The 23,573-nt window shown below is 44.1% G+C and overlaps 1 protein-coding gene across 4 annotated transcripts in view; it reads right to left on the reverse strand.

The window, feature by feature from the left end:
• The window catches only part of ARIH2 (ariadne RBR E3 ubiquitin protein ligase 2), a 32,834-nt gene that overhangs the window by 1,844 nt on the left and 7,417 nt on the right, over window positions 1-23,573 (reverse strand). For all 4 annotated transcript variants that reach the window (XM_068154210.1, XM_068154213.1, XM_068154212.1 and 1 more), the window contains 11 exons: window positions 12,712-12,779; window positions 10,952-11,015; window positions 8,518-8,665; window positions 7,610-7,731; window positions 5,958-6,067; window positions 4,901-5,018; window positions 3,541-3,591; window positions 3,418-3,439; window positions 1,710-1,861; window positions 495-638; window positions 72-140 (listed from right to left, as the gene is read on the reverse strand). In XM_068154210.1, coding sequence (XP_068010311.1) covers window positions 72-140; window positions 495-638; window positions 1,710-1,861; window positions 3,418-3,439; window positions 3,541-3,591; window positions 4,901-5,018; window positions 5,958-6,067; window positions 7,610-7,731; window positions 8,518-8,665; window positions 10,952-11,015; window positions 12,712-12,779 — 1,068 coding nt within the window. The remainder of the gene's footprint in view (window positions 1-71; window positions 141-494; window positions 639-1,709; window positions 1,862-3,417; window positions 3,440-3,540; window positions 3,592-4,900; window positions 5,019-5,957; window positions 6,068-7,609; window positions 7,732-8,517; window positions 8,666-10,951; window positions 11,016-12,711; window positions 12,780-23,573) is intronic.

The following is a 23,573-nucleotide window of genomic DNA, read 5'->3' on the forward strand; positions in this document are numbered from 1 at the left end:
GAATTCAACCTAGTATGCTGCCAGCTACACCCAAAAGCTATCAGAAGAAAATCAAGATCAAAATGCCTTACCAGTTTCTTTCTGGGGCCAGACTCCATGTAGTAGGCATATGGATACGTGTACTGCAGGGTGTAACGACACTGTTGGGGAGTGGAAAGAAGAGGGGGGGAAAAAAAAGGACAAGAATCTCAGAGTTGGAAGGCAGCAGAATCCCATTCATCTGGTGACTACAGGCTAAGAAGCTACCTTCTGCCAATGATGAATGGACACTTAATGGTGGAATTATCTATACCTTCCTTGGAAGAAATTGTCTGGTTCAAGTGTAACTCCACAGAGGTTATTTCCAGATGATTTTTGACTAGCTTATGTCCCTAGATCAGAAGTACTGTCCCACATACCCACAACCCCTAAATTCCCTTTCTCATTTGGTGGTGTGAATTTAGCACTCTGGTGTGTATTCTCTTCTCTGTGCCAAACAAGACACAGCTACCCACCTTTGCAAGTAGTTTTGCAGCATTTTGTAGGTATTGCCAGTCTATCCACGTTCCCAAGTTGTTCATAACTCTCTCTTGGATTTTCTCCTGGATTCGTTGGTACGTCTGCGCCTCCAGCTGTAGGCTTTTATTGTGATTCTCCCACTGCAAGGGGCAGGGAGACAGGGAAAGGAAAAATGGCATGAGACGAGAGTACTGCTGCTGTAAAAGCACAAGCTCTAGCAAGCAGAAGTTGAAGCGGGGCAGGAGTCCAGCAAGGCAAGACATGCTGTGGGAAAGAAGAGCAAGGCAGCACCTCCAGCAGCAAGTGGTGGAGGCTGTATATAACGGACTGACAACAGTAAAGAGCAGGGAGCAAACCCAGCTTCTGAGTGGGAATGCCCTCTGGTTGCACAATGACCTTGTGTCTAACAAGATGGAAAGTAAAGGTGATTCCCCTGCTTAAAGGATTTCTATAGAAAGGTCAAGAGTTTAGCATTTCACATGAGCTCAGCGAGCTCCAACATCCATGTGTGCATTGTAAACACGGTCACTTCCCAAAGCCTGTTGGTCTGGAGAGCCAGGAATGAACACATTTATTTTACCACAGAACTTGGCTCTTGGTGTGAAGAATAAACTCTTCATATTAGGGAAACTGAAATGCAGCAGCATTTAACCTTTACCATGTTCTTTTCTAGAGGTGCTGCTCTAGAACTGCCCTGTATGGCCAGGTGCATCGAGCCTGCTGTGTGGACAGAGATGCTCTGACTGCAACTTTTAGAAATGTGATTACATGAAATTTCATGAAAACTTTGCTGTAGGCAATGGAGCTTTGAACATGGCAGAGTTTATACTGATTTTGTGTCTATAAAGACATACCACAAGGAACTGAAGTTCCCCAGTCCTGGAAGGAAACGATTGGAGCAATATCTATCTACTGCAGCAGCACTCAGCCTGCAGGGTAATGCTTCAGTGGCACACAGGTAATACTACAGTGGCACAGGTAATTCTCTAGCACAAGAGAATACAGGAGTTAGTATGATTTGCTTTGGGTATGACATTACTGGGTTGAATGGGACTCATAGGGTGGGACTGAGTGCAAAACAACGAGGCCTGAAAATTCTGCACAGATTCTCTTTGGGGGTTTTTTGCACGGAGATTGCTGGCAATGACCTTTGCACCAGGCAGGGAGCATTAAAAGGCTACAGCAGCTCTGGCCAAGGAGATGTCTCCTACCCTCTCAAAATAGAACAAGTACTTCTTAAGGGCCTCCCTGGCCTGTGCTTGCTGACTCTGGTTTACAATATCAGGATTCTCTTTGTACCGACTGCATTCGTAGTACTCGCTGCCGTGAGTCTTCCAGTCTCCCAGACACATCCAGCAGAAGTCTGCAGAAAACAGTGAAAAACCCACTGTGATGCACAGGAAAAAAAAGCCCCAAAACTCAAGAGAATGAAAAGCCTCAGGAGACACAGCCCATCTATTTTCAGGTATTTCTGCTAAGCCAAGAAACAGACATTTTGTGTCTCCTTGCATAATGGAGCACAATAGGGAGGCAAAAATACCAGCCTGGCTTTAGGATTTTCATTTATAGCCTCCCATGCAACTATGGGAAGTAAATCCTGAAGTGCTGCATCCTGCACACTAGGACCAACAGACAGAACTGTACCTGTGCTCTGCACAGGCTCCCACTCTAGACTGAAGAAGAGGCAGGCTGCAGTCTTATTTGTGAGTTGCATCCTCCCCACCACTGGCACACTGCCTCATGCAGACCTCTATCTGAATAGAATACAGTAAAATCCACAAGTGAAATAAGTCAAGCAAAAGAATGTCTGTCCTCAGTTGTCTCAAAGAGGGAACTACCCAGATAACCTCAGATATCAGTGGTTTATGACACTTCAGGTGAGGAGCCACTGAACTGGGAAGAAAGCAGAGAAAAAGCAGCAATAGCAAAACCCATGTGGCAGCTTCCCAGTTTCAGAGTGAGGCTGTGAGTATTCTACTGGTTAGGAAAAAGATGGAGATCAAGCTGCTACAACAGGAATCTCTTCTGTGTTACTAATAGTAAGAGACCAAAATGTGTACTCCCAGAGTTCACCTTGAGTGCTAGTCACCATGGTACCTTGGCACTTGCCTGCTCACCCTTCTCACAGAGCTCCATCAAAGCACCTCCAGTGCTGCTGAGGGCCCCAAAGCAAAGGAAATGAGAGAGGACAGCAATCTTTAATCATCTTCCAAATAAGGTTCTGATATATTTCCTAGAAGCCACACTTAACTTAGAGGGCTGAATACAAACTGTCCAGCTCCAAGGCAACAGAAATTAATTTTGCCATGAAAAGATGAGTGCAAGAACAGGCTGTCATCTTGCAGAACCACACAATAGGCCAAAGACACTCAGGCTGCTAATTGCACAAGGGTGGACTGAGAAGTCCAACAGATAATGTTACACAGAACAATTCAGAGCTCCTGCGGTTTCATCTGGGTTGAAGCTCATTATTTCCATCACTGAGCAGAAGGTCTTAAGCTGATCTGAGTAAATGGCTCAGTTCTGCTAGCATTTTCAGCTGATGACAAATGCAATTACATGGAAAGCATTTAAGACTCTTCTCTGAGATGGATTTCACTGTTAATATAATGGCAGAGATGGAAAGTTCTCTATAAAATGGACATGGCAGGGAGAGGGAGCCAAACCAGCACTGAATCAGAGCTCAGCTGAGATCATAGCCAGTGACAAAGAAAAATAAATAAAGCTGTCAGACACAAGTTTGCAATTAATATCCTTATATTCACCTTTTACTGGGGGGGGATAAAAAGAAATCAGTCAATGTTTGCAATTTGTCTTCATATCACACACACACAATAAAAAAAGAACAAAAAAAAAGAGCACTGAGAACATCACCACTAACAAACACTGCAGAGAAAACTGCTTCCAGACCCTACTTACCATGTTTGCATTTGGAGCATTGCTGAAAAAGAAGAGACAGGAGACACTGGTTAGTGGAAAGTGAGAGAAGAAAATCTTCTGCTTAGAACAAGGAAGGTCTGATGTGTTCAGGGAATTGCTCACCATGTGATTGCAGCCTCCATTCTTTTCAATACAGATATTGCACTTGGGACACTGCAGAAACAGAAGCATTTGTTAGATCCACTCTGTCTCTAGCAGCCTGCTGGAGAATGGCAGCACTTGCATGATTATTCCCCTCCTTTTTTCTCTTTGCATATGTGTATATGAAACTAATAACACAGTTAGACCCTACCTCCCACCCATTCCCAACAGCTGCCCTTAGAAGGAGGCAGGATGGCAAAGCTAGGGAAGTTACACTGCAGCACTGCCCTGCTTGCTCAAGAAAAGAAATTTGCAGTTCTTACTCCTTGAAAAACAGAAGGTCACGCTGAGTTATTGTTTAGCAGTTGCTCAGGACATAATCAGTTCATGTATGACAGTAGCTTCCACAGCTACTTAAGACTACAAGATAACCAGCATTATATCCTGCCTTCTGCAGCCCCTAATAGATGACAACTTAGCTAGCTGCACTGAATCTGGGTGAACACATTGAAAGCCGCACTCCTCTTTGCTTCACTGATGTTCTGGAGTGTCAAGGCCAGTGACATTTTTTGGGTTGCACAGGAGCAAAGGAGAAAGTGAGTTTTGCTGCTCTATGAATTTTAATGGCAGGCAAAACATATGCCAGGACCATGCTCAACCTAACAGAGCCTTATTTCTACAAAAGAGCATAGCAGAAACAACACCATCACATGCTGACACCTTCTCCAGGGGAAGAAGGGAATTTAAGTTCTCTAGCCTATCTTAACACTGTCACAATTGCCACTTGTTATGACAGAAAAAAATGCCACAAACCCCCTAAAAGACATTAGAAGTTCAAATCAGCAGATAGCTAATCTGGAGGATAAAGCTAGCATATTTACAACTTTTAAAGACAAATCTACAGGTAAGACTACAGTACACAATATTTAATACTATTTCTTGGGTCTGCATCTACTAGAAGTATTTTAGTGCCTGGTTTACAGACTTCATCTACCCTATTTTGCTGTCCCTGCCAAATCAAGTCTCCTCTCCCTCACCTTCCAGTTAATAGCATTCCACACAGTTGCTCAGGTTTAACCACTACTAGTGCCTTATTTGGTACTGACTCTGCACTTATTATACTCCCTCCTTCCATTTTTAATACATCTCCACTGATCATTTCTAGTAGTCACAATTCTTGTGCCAGTGGGAGGACAGCACTTATGGCTGCCAAAGGCATTCACACCAGGTCTGGAATAAGGACCATGAGGTCCTTACAGCAGGAGAGCAGCTGGACACAATGCTATGTACATATAGCATTGCTGTGTACGTATAGCATTGTATCTTGCTTCCCAGGCAGAGCTAGAGGACAAGGAAAAAACATGCAGGTGCTGGTCCTTACATCTTTAGTGTGAGCACTGATGTAGTTGGCTGTTTCGGAGTCATCTGCACACTTGGTGAGCCACTTCCGAATGGTAGCACAGTCTGTGGGTGCGTGGTACATCTGCCGACATTTAAAGCTTAAGAGGGGAGGAAAAAAGAGAAAAAGAGACATGGATTTCCAAGGAAGTGACTCAACAATTGAGGTTTGCCTGATCACCAGAATCTGGGAGGCCAGGTGAGAGTAAGAAATGCAAATGCACTTGTGCATTACTAGAGTATGAAGACCAAAGCTGAACCCGCCGTTGATACATCCCATCTCTGAGGGCCAACACATCTCAACCCTTCACTCTACCTGTGTCTGCTCTAACATAACTGCAGAGGCCTGGGGCAGACCAGTGGCTTTAAAGTAGTTTGACTCCAGTGGTAGGTACCAGGCATCTGCATTAGCATGACCTGACCAGTCCCAAGTGAGTAAGGGCCATTTGCATGGAGATAGTGGCAAGCCAGCTTTGTAAACCACTTGCATTGTGCTCTACAGACATTCTCATCAGCAGCGATTCTGGAGACCCAGGAGCAGAAAGCAGTCCTGAAAGCCATCTTTTTCCTTTTGTGCCATACACATCTGGAGTCAGACACAGAATATTAGTGTTCCTACTCAGCAGAAATGTATTCCTGCATACACCAGACACACTGGAAGCCAAATACTTGTAATTAACTTAAAAATTCAATACCAGCAGATAGCAGGGAGGCCTCCACATCCATTACCAGAGTATCTAGCAGTCACTATGACTGTATCAACATTTGTAGCCTAGCCAAAAGAGGAGAACCCCTTGTTTACTCAAGCCCTGGATGTCAGAACACCCAGCTCCCAAGGAGTTTAGGGAGCAAGGGGACGGCTGACCACCTGCAAAAGTCAGACCCCAAGTGTCCAATTACTCAAGCTAACTCAAATTACAAACAACTCTAGCAAAGCATTTGAGATGTCTCCACACACTGAACCTGCTGGCAAGCAAACAGAGTCGCTCTGAGGACAGCACACACTTTCCTTGTGATGTTTAACCTTTTCTGTTTCTTACCAGAAGACCTCATTGCAACGATTGCACTGCACTCGCCGGGCTTTTGGCTCTTGTACCTGTATCACCATGGGACAATCTGCACCAGGACACAGCTGCAGCTGATAATGGCTCTGTGAACACACCAAGATGGTAAGATCAGCAGTGGGTGCAGAAGAGCATTTTCTATTCAAGTTGAGCCGCTCCTCTCCCTGCCAAAAGTCAGTTATTTCTTATTCAAAGAGAAAGAAAACTGTCACCAGGTCTTGGCCAACAGAACAATCTCTTCCTCATTGGAAAAGACAGTATTACAGTTTCTCTAGAGCAGGGAATTCAAATGGAGGGCTGCAGATCCACAACTGTAAGAACCACCAAAGACACTGCACAATTTTACTGCATCTGAGCTCTTTCCTCATCCTCTCATACTCTAGCACATATTCAGCTGTTTTCCTGTGGCTCCTTCCCAAAGGCTTGCTTACTAAGCAGAGGTGACATCACCTTCATACTGCTTCAGTGCTTCTTGAGTGTTCTCAGTCTGTTCCCAGTTACCAGAATAATATTGCACATTTAACCTTAACAACTGCTGCTTTAATCTCAAACAAATCACATAGAATGTTACTGAACAAGCCAATCCAGTGGGACTACACCAAGACAAGGGACTTATTTTTCAGAATCCGAAGCATCTGTGCAAGAGCTATGAGGGCTTTAAAACTCAGGCTGATGCTTGAAGTTCTCAGCTGCAGCATTCTGAGGCACCAGCCAAGGATTTACTGGGTGACGTTACAGCCAAATTTACTTTGGCAACCTGCTAGAGCCTTTTGTCAGTGAGGCTGCAGGAACAGCCACATCATGTTTATCAGGTATAGTTTTGCATCTTTGATTAGGACACTTCAAACAACATTTCTGCAAGTGAAATTAGTGAATTGACCCAGGGTGTTTAAAATCGAAAAGACCAATAGAGGCTGGGCAGTTACTGGCTGGAAAGCAGCCCTGAGGAGAGAGACTTGGGGGTGCTGGTGGACAAGAAGCTCAACATGAGCTCTCAATGTGCACTTGCAGCCCGCAAAGCCAATCAGATCCTGGGCTGCATCAGGAGAAGTGTGGCCAGCAGGTCGAGGGAGGTGATTCTCCCCCTCTACTCAGCCCTGGTGAGACCCCACCTGGAGTACTGTGTCCAGTTCTGGAGCCCCTATTACAAGAGGGATGTGGAGGTGCTGGAACGTGTCCAGAGAAGGGCCACAAGGATGATCAGAGGGCTGGAGCACCTCTCCTATGAGGACAGACTGAAGGAGTTGGGGCTGTTCAGTCTGCAGAAGAGAAGGCTCCCAGGTGACCTAATTGTGGCCTTCCAGTATCTGAAGGGGGTCTACAGGAGGGCTGGGGAAGGACTTCTCAGGATCTCAGGTAGTGATAGGACTAGGGGGAATGGAATGAAGCTGGAGGTGGGGAGATTCAGGCTGGATGTGAGGAGGAGGTTCTTCACCATGAGAGTGGTGAAATCCTGGAATGGGTTGTCCAGGGAGGTGGTTGAGGCCCCATCCCTGGAGGTGTTTAAGCCCAGGCTGGATGAGGCTCTGGCCAGCCTGATCTAGTGTGGGGTGTCCCTGCCCATGGCAGGGGGGTTGGAACTAGATGATCCTTGTGGTCCCTTCCAACCCTGAATGATACTATGATACCTCAACATAGTCCCTGAAGAGGTAGCGCCTGTATTTGTCTTTCAGCTCTTCACTAGGCAGCAATGGAAACACAAAGTCTTCTGGTGTCCGAAGTAGACAGTCCTGAGCCATACAGGAGACCCCTGAGAAAAGAAAGCAACATTTTAGCACAATGCAACTTATACTAAGGAATGAATGCATAGAGAGCATTCAACACAGTTTCCTAGGTGCCATCTGTTATTGTGGCAGGAGTGGCACAACTGTGAAACAAGTCTACCAGGGCTGCTGAAAAGCTGAAGCCCAGCTGTCTTCACCAAAAGATGACGGAGCATGAGCATCCAGGACCAGTAAGTGCTTCAACCAGTATTCACAAGTTCAGATCTTAAAGCAGAAAATTGTGTGTTACTGCCATGCCAGCATAAAAGAGACTAGGAAAAACCCCAAAGCAACTCTGGCAACTACTGGCTTCTGCCTAACACAAAGGGAACAGATGTTTGCATCCACAAACAGTCCAGGGGTAGTGCAACACCATGAGAAATACAACTCAAATTAAAGCAGATTTGCTGCTTCTAACTTATTACAGACAAGCTTTTAAGATCATGAGGGGAGAAAAGCAGCAAATCATAGAATTGTTAGGGTTGGAAGGGACCTTAAGGATCATCTAGTTCCAACCTCCTGCCATGGGCAAGGACACCTCATACTAGAATGGATCTATGGACTTGTGTATTTTGTTAGGCTGGAGTAGAGCTCTCCTGGTGGTATATACCAACAATAACCACAGATTCAAGTGCACTGTTCAAGTTTGTCACAAATGCTCACTCCCTGCTTCATTTTCTCCTTACTGAGATGTTTTAGACCAATTCACCCAGTCAGTGTCAGAACAGGCAACGTGGCAAGCAGGTCCAGTACCGTATCTGCCTTGAACTCACCGACTCCAACACCATCCTTGACGAGCACTGTACAATGCTGCTCCCAGCAGCTGCGACAGAACTGGTGCTGACAAGCCAGGGAGAGCAAGTTCTCCTTCCGGACAAACTGCATGCACACTGCGCAGTGATGGGAGGAATGTACCATTGCCTGGGAGAAAGACAAAGCAGCATTACAGTGAAAGCATCCCAGCTCTTCCAGAGTATTCTCACCTCATCTACAGGCACCTGGGATAAGCTCCAGGCCAGAACTGGCTCATAAGCAGTGGTGCGTTAAGGTGCTGCACTGCCCCAACAGTCAGCCCTTGTCAGGTACCTCTTTAATCTCACAGAGCACAACAGACTGAAACTCACTGAACACTACCCAGAACTCACCTTCACTTTTCTGGTTCTCATTCTCTCCTTGTTTGAAACACAAGGAAATACATAATTGTGTTAGCCCTTTCCTGAATTTACTGATGTTCTTTGTTAGCTGGGTCAGATTCTACCACTGTTCCACCGGCCCTGAAGAGTAGCTATAGCTGGAAGCAGGCTTAGAAGTGCCCTTTTACTGGACAATGGCTGGCTAAAAGGAGTGGCAACTGAAGGTGCAGCATGGAGGGTATTTATGCAGAAAGGAAAGAGCATTCATAGACCATCACCTCATCTCTCTTTTATCTTCTGCCTATGCTACACTTGGATAAGCCAGCATCATCCCTTCAGCTAGAGGGGATTGAAGGGTTTGTTTCAAGTTAGGCATAATTCTGCTATTGCTTCACCAACCACTGGGAAGCAGCCTAGATGTCCTCTTGGGCAGTGCAGAGCTTATCCCTAAACAACAGATCTAGCCTCCAAAACATCTTGGCTCACCCTTTGGACCTGGAGAACTAGGTCTAGCACAGAACCATCAAAACCAAGGCTCTGCAACCTGTTAGAAGGATTTTATGTTCCTATTTCTACCTTCACAGATAAGTCATATAATCACATTTCATCAACCTAAACCTTTGCTACTCCGGGAAGCTCGTTCGAGGCAGCTGTCAGTTTCCATGCCCAGCTCTGCATTCCGGAGACACAGAGGAGCAGCAGCATGATATGCAGCCACATGACCAGCAGGGCTTGTTTTATAGCATGACCACAGGAAAAAAGAAATAATGAGACTTTGTTCTAAATGGCCTCACTTACAGACCAGAATAAGATTCACCAAGTCTGCAACTGCACTGATTGCCTGGATCAACTGCTCCACTTGAACAGCAAGCACACTACCTTAAACCTTCACAAGCTGTCCCTCTGAGCTCACCACTACAGCTTCTTCCTGCAAGGGTGAGTTGTTCTACAGACATTCAGTGTCTGGCCCTAAATATCATCACTCTGCATGATGAGCCAAAGAACACCACAACGTGCCCTTTCACATACAAAACAACTGTCATGAACTGCCTACCAAATCAAGTTTGTCAAGACTTAAACCAGCCTTTGAACTCTAATACCTCTCTTCCTCAAATGAAATTACCATTGCAGCAGAGAGTACTTAAGTGGCAGCTGACAGAAGATTCAGACAAATCTCAAAATACATGGACAAATGTGCAGGTATAACAAAGATGATTTTTCTGGACTCTAGGCAGATAATTTATTTTGAGTCCATGAAGCTTACTCCTGTCAGCTGTTTTAGGATTTTCACTCAGATGCCAGAACAGGCTTTTAAACCCTCCCCTCCCCCCAGCCCAAAGAGTGTTTCTCAGATGTAATGTTTTATCATTCAAAATCTGGCACATGGCAATGTCTTCCTGGGGTAACTGGACTGTACTAAGGCACCCATTGTGAATGAAGCCTGTAAACATGCAACAGGAAGTTTCTATTTAAGGGGAGTTTAAAACAAAAAACCAAACAGGCCTCTAAAGACCTGTGGAACTGTGTAGCACTGACTAAAAAACACAGGCAGCTGTTGGTTCAAATATCACTGCTGACTGGCTCAGTGGCAACACCACTGGGAGAGGGGGCTAAAGCATCCCTGAGCAGAGCAGTGCAGCAAACAGTCTCCCCAGGAATAAAAATAATAATTAAACCCCACTCCGTTCTAGCCACAGACAAGCTCTGCATACTCTGTGCAGCCAGAGCTTCCCCTGAGTGTCTTTTACAGAGGCAGCGAAACTGGAAGAGGTAGCCAAGCCCATGCACTCTGCTCCCCCCATTGTGTACCATCACTCATGCCAAAAAAAAGAGTTTAAATTTCCTTGAGGCAGATAATTCCTCAACACTAAATGTAGGAGCTTGTATTTAAAAGTTAGACATCTATCGAATGCATTCTCCTTTAAAAAGCAAACCCAGCAACGAGATAGGGTGTGGACCTGAGCTGACAAAGGGTTAACATGGGACAGACTACGCCATTAGTAATGCAATCCTCCAATGAGGTGGGTCAGAGATGTCTGCCAAGAGAACAGACCAAAATAGTTAACATACTTACATGTTTGGATGAGGTGGGCTGAACTCGTGCTTCTACCAGCAATTGGGCAGCATTAGACTTGTGCCTGAAAAGGCAATTGAAGAATGATCAAATCAGTTTCTGAATACATTTGCTTTGTTAAATTGATCCTTCTCACCTGAATAAGTAACAGACTGTGCAAATGGCAGAGCAGGTTTCAACAAGGAAAGTGGAAATGTGTCCTGTGTGAGGCTCCTTCACAATAGTGAGCTGAGCTCTCATCAACAAAGCTTCATGAGAGTTCCTCCAAAATCAGAAACAGGAACAATCCTTCTCCCAATAGTGGATCAACATTTCCCCCACACTCCTTTAATATTTTGCTATAACTCTTTCCCTTCCCCTGAAAAAAAATCTGAGGCTAAAATTTTCCATCCACACTGCTAGCCACTGCCCATAACAACACACTCCAGGGAGGCTCCTGACTGTCTCCTATTCCCTTGTAAATCAAGCTATCCTGGTTAGGTCTTACTTTGATTCCAGTCTATTATCTAGTTAGAGTATTTACTCTGTGACAGATTATCACCCCTTAGGCTGCTGACAGACAGCTGTCTAGAATGCCTTAACCACATTTTGTAGTTTGTGATTTTCATTGCAGAGAAATGTTTGTATTCCAATGAATTCAGAAATAGCAGCACCACTGCTGTGATCGTGCTGTAAAGCCTCCCTTCCCACTAGCACTTTTGAGTTGTACCAGGGAACTTTCATTTCATAATGTCACTTTGTACCAAGGTTGAAGTTTGTGGACTAGATCATCTGCAGAACAGCTTGTAAAGTCATGGCTTCAGAAACAAATCTTCTCTCAAACTTCCTCTTGTTTGAATCTCATTAGTTAACCTGCAGAATCGCCCTGAGCTGCTATGCAGGAATCTCACTCTCCATGTTCCCCAGAGAAAAGCTTTCACAGCATGCATGGTAACCAACAATCCAGATAGCAAAGATGCTGCAACAATATCCATGCATGAGATGCATTTCCCATACGTTCCCTGAATGAAGTTCCTGGCTACAGGGCCAAAAATGGCATGGCAGAATGAGTCAGACTGATATGCTCTCTATTTTCAGACAATGTTCAGTTCCAAGCCAGTATTTTCTGAAGGGGCTGCCAGACAGCAGTGCCTCCTGACACACTTCCTGTACATGTTTGGGCAGAGCCCGAACCCTCCCTTTGAAATCAGTTGGAGGACTTCATTACAGTGTCATTGAGCAAGCAATAAAGGGGTTGCACTTCTCAGTTCTCTCATACCATCTCCTGCTTTCCAAATGCTCATCAGCTTGGACAAACCCCATCACTTCTGTTCGGGAAGAGCAAAACCTTCAATGTGAACAAACTACTAAAGAATACATCAGCACAGGTTCAGTGCTCCTTTATGATCTAGGGCTGAGATGTTCAAAACAGAACAGCAGGGTTAACTTCAAATATGTAAAAATACACACATGTAGATGCAGCACTCTCAATGTTAGCTCAAGGTTTAAGCTAAATGCATCTGTGGGGCTCCTGGCATGACAACAATTCCTTAAACTGGAAGACATTAACCACCACTACCCTGTCCTTGTTTATAAATTCCTTACAGGCAATGCAGCCTCAACAAAACTGGTTTTCCTCTGCTCCTTGGGATGTCTCGTGTGGCTTGCCTTCAGGTTCAAAAGTGCCTGTCAAAAAGACACCTATGGACCACCCTAAGCTCTCCTGCAAAGCAAGGGAGAAAAGCACTAAGTACAGAAGAGGCAAGACTATTTACACTTACCTTTCCAAAATCTCTGAGATTTGCCAGTGGAAACTAACTAATACTAGCTTTGCAACAGCATGTGATACCTAGGTGGGAAATAAAAATAAAAAAAAGAAGAAGTCAAGTTAGGCATATTTTGAGGCCATACCTATGACTTAGGACTATGATCTTCTTATAAGACTACCAAGTTGTACAAACTCAGTACAATATCCCAGTGATGCTCAATTCCCACTTGTTTAAATACTAGACAATGCTCACAGCTGGTGCATCTGCAATCCACAGGTTGGAATGAAGCATGGACGTACACAAACTGACTCAGACAGTCACAACAGCACAGAGAGGAAGGAATCAAGAGTCCACTGGATTAGCTTAACTGCTCACAGAAATCCCACACCCATCGTTGACTCTGGCTGCCACTTGAGAGGCCCAGAGCAGACTGGGATTAGGGTCCTCAATAAGTATGCAAATTGGGAACTGCAGGGTAGACAGATACCACTTACTGAGCTGAAGCAGCAGTAACAAGCTGCAAAGGCAGACATCCTGTGACAGCAAAGGGTAGGGGGGGAAACCAAAACATTCTCCCCCCAGCCTTCACTATAGAGAAGGAAGTTGTACACTGGACTGGAATAGAAAGATGGAAAGCTACTGTGGCAGGAACTATGTCCAACCAGAATTGCTTGCATTATGTGGACTCCCAGCAAGCCCTATCACAGCCTGTACTAGCCTGAGTGCCTTCTAGAATACAATTAAAGTAATTTTACAAGGACACAAGCAAATGAGTTCTCCTTTGGTTCTATGTATTAGTTTAGTTCAGAAGAAAACAAACTGGTCTGCTACCACAAAAAGGCTCATTCCCACCATGCCCATAGGCATCTGCTGAACTGCTGGAACTTCAACCTGTTTCTTGACCTCTTCATGCCTTTATCAGGCCCATGGAGATCAAACAAAGCAGGTCTCCTGGGGGATGCAAAAGGCTCACAAGTCCTCACTCCTCTCTGTGCTAGGAAGCATCCAGGCAAACCCAGTGGTCCATACATGCTGCAAACACTTTTCTGACATTAAAGGGTTCTACTCCCTTGTCTACTCCAAGACAAGTTATCACCACGGCACCTCACTCCCTGCTATACATACATAAAACACAACTCCTTCTACCCTAGTTGCAGGAAATGCTCTTTTTTTCCCCCCTAGAGAAGCTGTCAGTCTCAATCATCAGCTGAAAAGCCATAAACCTTCTTGAATCTTCTACAGGTGAATCAAAGGTAATAGATCTACTGGTAATACAGACACCCAGCACCCTCAACACAAGTCCGGAAGGAAAAACAAGCAACAGTCACTACTTCTACAAAACAGGCTCTGCACACCTAGGGAAAGCATATTCATTACTCTTCTAAGTGCACCCCACTGAAGCGGTGGAGTTTCACAACATAAGTGACCTATTCCTGCCACATGATACTGTCCTAGTCCTGCATTGGCATTTGTCAGCACTAGATGGTTGGTTCACAACACAGCTGGGGTTTTTACTTGACTTACCCACCTCTACCTTCTGATTTGTCCACTTTTCTGACCAGTAGGAAACCTCAGCAATAAAAGCATCATTTTCAGTGTTCAGACAATCCTTTTTCTAGAAGGAGTGAAGCACTAGCTCATGCTGTGTAGGATCTGGTTTGTCATCTTCCTCGACTGTACCAGCGATGTAACCCTCAGAAAACAAAGGCTGCCCAGGCAGCCCTCCCTCCCAGCACAGAAGCCAGCAATCAGATGGAGCATGGCACAGGGCTGCTGCTGACAACACACGCAGTCTGCTGCAGTCCGTATGGGTGAAGTGCCGCTGCCAGCCTCAGATGGGTTGCTGTCTTAAGCCCTTAGCCTGGCAGACCTAGTAAGATACCTTTGACTTGCTTGTAGAAGGAAGATATCTGTATTTCAGGTTTTCAAAACAAGCAAGAATCAGGAATGAGGTCTCAACAAGACTGGCTTCCTGAAAATGCAAACCAGATGCTAATGAATCATTCTCAAACAGTAACAAAATTATTTCTCAGTAGCAGTAGGAAAGAACTATGAACCTGATAAATAAACCCCAAGCCAACAAAATAACAAAACCACACCAGATTTAAATGGGAACTTGATCTGTAACACATGAAAATGAGTATTCTTCAGTTGGATTTTCAGAGCCTGAGGTGTAGCATCCATTGCAGCACCATGTATCCATGGACTTTGTGAAGTTACTTGTACCCAGAAGAGGAACCAACTACATTCAAGACATGAAGATGGATACCAGTATGGACATTTTTGAAATGTAAGTCACCTAACAGAATAGCTATAAATCTAACAGACTCAAATGTTTGAGAGTCAAATTAATTGTCAGGCAAAACACAGAAGTAATGCTCCAGAAAAATGACAGATTAACAGATCCAGAAAATGACCAAGCTTTTGTGACCACTTCCATTTTGGTCCACATGGAACACTAATTGTATCAGCTGTAGTGCTAATTTTATTACTTTCTTCATAAAAGCACCCAAAATTAAAACATTTCCAATTCATAAAGCTAGGTTCATGACATGAGTCCACTTTCATAAAAGCCCTGAAACAAAGATACTGATATAACATACTGGAGGTATGTTTCTGATACTACCTAAATGGAGTGCATATGATCTTGCAAAAAAGAAGCTCTTAAGTCAGCCAGTAGCAGCAATGTACCCACAGTTAGCAGACTGTGGCATGGAAGTAGTAGATCTTACATTTTAGACAGCATTCAAACTGTAAGAAAGAGGCATGGGAGAAGAGCAGATAACTGATGAAGCTGAGACAGTGTCCATTGAGCGGAGTCTCACCACACTACAGTCATTCTGCTCACCAACAGCAAGGCAAATGTGAATACCATCAGGGACCAACACTACTGGAGAAGTTCAAGAAAACAAGCATGGGAAGAAAAACAAGTGTTTAACAAAAAAGCCTGCTTCTATTGACTAGGAGCACTCCCCAGCTTCTTCAGGGACTGTAGGTTCACATTGAGTGAGTGATTGTACCAAGCCAGCCCGTTCTCCCACAACAGCACCCCAGAACAACTGAAGGGTTTTCTTTGCAAGCACGAGCCAAAAAAGCTGAGCACAGAAAAATACTGCAGTCTGAAGTTTGATCCATATGGACCCAATTTATTACCATGCAGGGCTGGAGAAGCACTGTACAGAAGCTGATACTGCTGGCTGAACTGTTGGTAGAAGACATCGATGCCTGGTCCATAAGCACCCACTGCTGCCTCACAGCTTAGGAAATAAACCTTGGTAGCTCTTCAGGCACAATGTCCTATGCAGCATTTCCTGGACAATTGGAAGTTTCACACAGTGAAAGATCTCAAGCTTATACAACATGTCAGAAAGAGTTATGATTCAATCCCTTATCAAGAACCTCACGTTATCCAGGAACAATAAAGCTTTGTCTCAGACAAGGGGGAAAAAAATAAGCCTTTGAAAACTGTCAGCTTTGTTGAAACTTCCCTATTCTCCTACTTCAGAATACTAACACCCAAAAATGATTGGGTGCCTTGCTGGTAGCAGATCAATTCATTAAAGTACTTCTACAGACCACAGTGCAGAAGTAAATGCATATTCTAGGTGTTGCAATTCTATTTTAGCTTCTGTCTTAAAGTGATGAATTATGCCAATGTTTCTGCATCACCTGACTTCTCCAGAGCTCTTCTAGCTGTGCTTAAATTTATTAAAGTTTAGAAGATGAAAGCTGAAAGCAACAGCCATGCAAAAAAATTTTCTCTCTTTCTCTTGTTCATGTTTCTCCATTTTCTCACCAACATCTTCAAACTTTAAGATCAAAGATCAGCTCAGTCCAAATTCAAACCTGGAAAATTTCTCACTGAAGGCCTGGCTTCTTTCTTCACAACAGGACAGCAAAGCTGAAGAGAGAAGATTCTCATCCAATCTGCAATTTCCAGCTTCACCTTAAGCCAGGAATTTGGTCACCTCAGCAGCCTCTTCCAAACCTCCACCAGCTTAACTCTGACTTACCAGCAATAGAAGGCTACTGACTGCCAGAAATAAGCACCAAACGCTAATGTTTATCACTGCACGGGGGAAGGGGCACAGTGTCAGTGCACACAGGAAGGATGCCAAGGGGAAGCTGCTCTGTGTAAGACTTTACAGGAGTTGTAAAAGAAGTCTGAAATATGTACAGAGTGCTGGCCAAAATTAGATTCTGAAAGTAGAACACAGAAGTAATGCCATCACATTAAACGCACATCTGTTCATGTTCTGGAAGAGAGCAAGATAAATGGAGATAGAAAAAAAAAAGAAGTTATCTCCTGAGCTCTTTACACTCCAAGATAAGCAAAATTCTCACACTTCTGAAATGTGAGAGAGAGTCTGGCACTCTTTAGGACAAAACAGTACCAAAAGAATGTGCAAAGAAGCTCTGCAGGTGCCTTGCTGGGTTTAAAGAGCTCTTAAACAACTGTGTCTCAACTTGCTTCCCTAGATAAGCTAAGTTGTTTGAAGAGTTGTAAGTTTCATCTCTCTGCAGCAGAAAAATCTTTTCAACCTTGCCACTCTGACAGTTGCTAATTCAAACAGAAATCTTTCCTAAAAGCTCAAACCTCACCATCTTTAGTAGAGCTTACATTCTACAGAAATTGCTCATGCATATTTATGTTGCATGCATATCTCATGGGTTCACTTCACTTTTCTCCAAGGGATGGCCTATTTTTTTTTGGAGGTATGTTTCCATCCTCACTTCTGCAGATATATGGTATCAGGAATTTAAAACCAAGAGTCATCATATGATTCTCAAGGAGATTCAACCAAGAAGGAGTTGGAGATGTTATGATTTAGTTGGAGCCAACATCCCATGGCTTTGCAGCAAGCTGACAATCCCTGTTAGATCAGGGTTGCACTGAAATGTCTGGCTGAGATGAACACCAACCAGGCATAAAGAAATGCAGCTTCCATTTCTTGTCTTTCCCCTAATCAAAGGGTTTTATACAAATAGATTTAAGCAAATAGGATTAATCTTGAGAAGCCTTTCTTTTAATCCATGAACAGTTTTACTTAGTTCTAGAAAGAAAGGATGACCTCAGAAGAGCACTGCTTTGTCTGTTGCACCAAACTTTCTGAAGACACACTTTCAAATTCTTCACAACAGTTAAAAACACCTCTGAAATTGCTACTGCTGGTGAGCAACTATGGGCAAAGCAGAGACTGAATTGAGTTGGTGGTAGAGAAGAGCAACACCTTAGAGAGAAACCATCATTTGTGTTGAGTAATTTTGCTGAAGAAAAAAAAAAACACCTTCAGAGATGTTTGACTTAAGGGTACTGAGGTAAATGAAGTGAAAAAAAATATATGAGGAATTAAGAAGACATAAAAAGGCAACCCAAAAGCTTTTGTTGGATCACATGTTCTCCTTTCCTTTGTTGTACCTCTCTTTTAAGCAGACTTCCAATATGCAGCCCTGGTCAAACACTCCTGAGGCTGCAGAGGCTTGAGCCATGATTAACAGCACCCCAAGTGTTTCAAGTCTTGCAGCAAAGACCTCCATATCTGTTACAGGCTTCTGAGCATTAGAAGCTGTTTTCAAAACTGAACTCAAATTATTTTCGCTTGCTATGAAAAACAGACAAAAGTGACAACAAAATCAGACACCCTGGTTTTTTGGTTTAGTTTTTTTGTCCTGGGTTCCAGGGAGCTTAAAAATAGTGACCCCTCTGTTTCCAGGCCTCCCTCCCAGTATTGTTTACAATTTGTCTGACAGTTCAGCCCCTCTCCTAACTACAGATTGCAGGCTGCACAGGGGGGGAAAAAAATGCAATTTAGAGTCTGCAGTCTTGGTATCATGGAAAAGTCTTGACAAACAGCACTACAGGAGCTCTGCTTTATCACAAGGCTTTAATCTGTATCCCGTCATTCACCCTCTGGCATGCAGAGACCTGGTGTCAGCCTGCAAATTTAGAAGCATATTTAGGAGGCAGAGTGCAGTTTGGGAATGACAAATACTGCTGGTGTTATACACACCACTGGTGAAGCCATCAGTGCACAACCTAGTTGACCACATACTGAAGAAAGGGGACCTTGGGTTAAATTCTAACCCCTTCTCTGCACTTCCATGCTGCTTTAATCCACCAGCTCTCCTACACAGGACAGCAACAATTCCAGCTGCAAGCTGCCAGCAAACAGGATCAGTAGGACTCAGCTAGGAAATCTCAACATACGTATTTCTCAAGCTGTTAGGCTATTCCTCCTGAGGAGATTCAGAACTAAATTATATATAAAAAAGAAAGACTTAAGCAAGATGGTATGCCAGAAGGCATTATCACAGAACAGCTACGAGATTCCTTCTCTGAAAGATTTAGAGCGAAAGAAATGCAGCAATAAAGCTGAAAGATGGCACATACAAGACTGATATGAGACTCCCCAGCTGTACTCACTGCAGCTATTCTTCCTAACACAACACAGTGTCTGAGAGCATCAGTGCCCAGTGCATGCTGCACTGTGTCCCCTGTGCACTGCCAAAACTCCCAGCAACACAACCCACTGCTGCACTTGGCTCAGATTCTACCTAGGAGCTTATCCAACAAAAGCCAGAAGTGGACAATTCCTTCTGGTTGACAGAAAGGAGGATGTAGAGGACACTCAGGAAGCAAGTGGTAGGCAGGTAATAACCTGAATCCACAGAATCATGACCAGTGGCTCAGAAGATAAGGCACCCAACTGGAAAACGCCGGTGTGTGTGCACAGCCACAGCAGCAGCACACACATGCAGAGCACAGGGCCCAGGTAAGCTTGCAGCAAGTAATCCCTGTTCAGTCCCAAATAATGCATCTCTTTCCTTGACAGTCCCAGCTTCTAAGGGTGTTTTTCTTTTGTTATAAGAAGATGAAGAGAATGAAGATAAGCTTTGCGATACAGCTGTTCACAGTACACAACATCACTCATTTCTGCAGCACCATCCTCAACAGGCACAGCACACAAATGTGGCAATGCGCTGCAGCTGCTTCCCACCACCCCTGTGATCCCGCTGTCCAGCTGTAAGTTTGTAACATGAAATGCTGAAGGCCTGTCCCGGCATTTTTAATGACTTGGGTCCTGCCTCTACCTCCCACCAAGCTCATACTCATCAACAGCTGTGAACAGATTTTTCTGCTCACTGCAGTCATGCTGGCTGTAGGATACACTTCAGGCGTGAATCACAGAGAAACGTGTGGGCTACATTCAGCCTTCACATTTGTAGCTCATTTTTCCAACCAAGAGGAGAATTTTGCCAGTCCTGGGAAGTAAATAACAAACCCGATTTCTCCCCTCAGATGACTTCATGAAGTTGTCACAAGGTTGCAAGGCCCAGGCCCTCCAGCCAGCTCTCCTTATCTTGCTGCCCAGAAGTCTATGGTTTTTTTAAACAGGAAAAAAAAAAAAGAGCTTTAGAAGCCAAAATAAAACACACACTGCAAACAGCTCTGGACAGCTTCATGGTGGCATCATGACTCTTAGGCAACAATATCATTTTTGTATAGATATTCCAGGATGTTTCCACTTGGGAACAAAATGCAGGTAAAGGACCAAGGCAAGTCTCAAACATGTGTGCTCCTAAGGCTTCCATCAGACTGTGTGTCCCACGTGAAGTTGGCTTGATATTAAAGCACAGAAGATGATAAAGATATAAGCCTGCATGTCCTAAGTAATCTAGGGTTTACTGGTACTTCGAAATGGTGTGCTATCACTGCCAAACAGCACCAAGAGAAGTCAAACTTGCCTATCAGGAGCTACCATTTCTAAGAAGTTATAGTAGTTATTAGCTTATTAGCTACTTATTAGCTTATTACTTATTAGCTACCATTTCTAATAAGTTATAGTAACTATAACTTACTAGTTATGTTATATAAGTTAACTATAGCATAGCATAAACCAGGTTGGAAGAGAGCTTCAAGATCATGTCCAACCTATCATCCAACACCACCTAATCAACTAAACCATGCAACCAAGCACCCTATCAAGTCTCCTCCTGAACACCCCCAGTGATGGCGACCCCACCACCTCCCCAGGCAGCCCATTCCAGTGGGCAATTACTCTCTCTGTGTAAAACTTCCTCCTAACCTCCAGCCTAAACCTTCCCTGGTGCAGCCTCAGACTGTGTCCTAAGTTATTAGTAAGCAGTATGTGTTCAAATATATTTACCAGTGTCTGTTCTTATGGGCACTGAACATAACATTCTCAAACCCTGTTCTTATGCACGTGCATTTGAGTATTCCAAGGGGCTTTAATACTTCTGAGGTACTTAGACACAGCTAGTCTTTTATGTCTGCCATTTTATGTTTCATTAAGACATGACGGCATGAGAAAGGATGACTACACAACACTGCAGGCCTGGGGGCTGGGATTTGCACAGCAGTAGAGGGAGGCAAGCACGCCGGTGTCCTGACATCTGGCTCCTTGCAGACTTCTTGCACTTGCATTGAGCAGGCATTCTGCGAGCGCCAGCTCCTCCGGGTAGAGCTGCTCGTGCAGGCTGCCAATCTCCACGCACATGACTCTGGATCTGCTAAAGATGGCATTTGAAAAGAACTGCTGCCAGCATTCACCGAGCAGCTCCACAAACTAACTGCTCTGTGTCAGCGCAATTTGAGTGTGCGGAACAGTTTCAGAGGGCCCTGTTTTTATGAGCAAACACTGATTTGGTTGCATTGAAAGACATGACAGCAATAAGGCATACAAGAATATAGGAGAGACTGGTTTATCTCTGAAAGATCAGTAGTAGTAACACAGACTAAGAGATTCAGAACTATGTCATGAAATCAAATGGTTTTGGGGTTGGTTTTTTTGCATCTAGCAAGTTTCATTCCTCAAAGGATAGGGCTAAAAACCCCATCACAAGCTGCTATTTCAAGGAGTAAGGGAAATAAGCTTTTTGCTGTCTGGCAAATATTAGCAGATTACTCATATTAGTGAGCTGAAAATTCCAAGTTCTTCAGTTTTACAACTCCTTTGGTTTTAGTGGAAAGACTATGCCAGCATCAACTGCCTGTAAAACACCACGACCATCTATGCTTGTTACTTTTTAAGCGCAGAAGTAGCTTCCTCATGACTGACAATCAGCTTCTAAGAAGACTTTAAAAGTCAAGGTAACATTTCCCCCCCCCCCCAAAATCTGTTCTTGCAGTTGTTTTATCTGGTAGTTTACATCATCAGTTAAAAAAGAAGTAAACCCCAGAAAGATCTATCTAATCACTGAAACAGAAACTAGTGCCAGTTATTTGGAACATCACAGATATTCCAAGACTTGTACAGAAAGCCTCAGCAAAGGCAAGAAGTGTCATTCACAAACAAAAACAATATGATGACATCAAACACTTAACTGCTAGCCACTGACAGGGTCAACTTTGTTTATGCAACTGTTTAGTATCATCCTGCCAGCAGGAGCAGGGAAGTCATTGTGCCCCTGTACTCTGCACTGGTTAGGCCATACCTTGAGTACAGTGTCCAGTTCTGGGCCCCTCAGTTTAAGAAGGACATTGAGACACTTGGACGTGTGCAGAGAAGGGCAACAAGGCTGGGGAAGAGGCCTGGAGCACAAGCCCTACAAGGAGAGGCTGAGGGAGCTGGGATTGTTTAGCCTGGAGAAGAGGAGGCTCAGGGGAGACCTTATTGCTGTCTACAACTACCTGAGAGGTGGTTGTAGCCAGGAGGGAGTTGGTCTCTTCTCTCAAGCAACCAGCACCAGAACAAGAGGATACAGTATCAAGCTGCACCAGGGGGAGTTTAGGCTTGAGGTGAGGAGAAAGCTCTTCACTGAGAGAGTTGTTCGCCATTGGAATGTGCTGCCCAGGGAGGTGGTGGAGTCACCATCCCTGGAGGTGTTCAAGAGGGGAATGGACGCGGCACTTGGTGCCATGGTTTAGTCATGGGGTCTGTGGTGACAGGTTGGATTTGATGATCTTTGAGGTCTCTTCCAGCCTTGGTGATTCTGTGATCCTGTTTATATGCACATAGTGATTCTACTACTCCAAGACCCACAAATCACTCAATAATGACTGACAGAGGGATCTTGAGAACAAGCTTATTGCTCTACCATTTTAATTCATTACTTTTGAAAGATATTGGATTTTAGAGTTATACCTACTTTTAAAAACAGAACTGTTGCAAATCCTGCAGGCAATGCATGCCATTCTGCTTTCATGAGTACTGTCCTTAACAAGCACTGACTGTTGGTCAAGTGACCTTCCAAGGAATTAGAAATGATCTGCTTCAATTCACAGGCCTTCAGATCAGAGAATCACAGTTCTGGATTTTCTTCTGGCATGTTTCAACAGAGATAGTCTGTCCTAATTTTAGTCTGTGTATTTACTGAACCCTTGACCAACAGACCTCCAGATTAACAGTACTAATCAAGGCACAAACACTTCTTCCTCTTGAAAAGCAGGGATCAACTACCCACTAAAACCTCACTCTACTCACTAAAATCAAAATGAGAAGGAATTTTAAGAGTACCACTCATGAAGTCCCTCCAGCTTCCAGATGTTTCTGCTATAACCCTTATCGTAGTTGCAGGCCTACTACCCAGCACAGTTGGTTGTATCTGCTGCTACCTTGTCTGTACTCATTTTTCTACTCCAAATTCCCCACCTGGTGAAGAGTCAGAAGAATTCAAGGTAACAGTTTCCTAACATAGTAAGAGATACACAGGCATACACCTGCCTGCATGGTAGGTTTCAGGCTTTTATCAGACTTAACTAATTTTTGTCTCTAATTGTGGTGGATGAAAACCCAGGGGTTTGTTGATGAGACTTTCACTTTTGATGATGCATTCAAACTTGTAAATGCAGGGTACTCAGACCTGACCTGATGATAGCCAGCCAAGCAAGGTTTGTTCAGTCACCTCTTTAG

The sequence above is a fragment of the Melanerpes formicivorus genome, unplaced genomic scaffold (genome assembly GCF_026170545.1).
Source record: "Melanerpes formicivorus ecotype bairdi unplaced genomic scaffold, bMelFor1.0.p_v2 SCAF_28, whole genome shotgun sequence".
Classification (NCBI taxonomy): domain Eukaryota; kingdom Metazoa; phylum Chordata; class Aves; order Piciformes; family Picidae; genus Melanerpes; species Melanerpes formicivorus.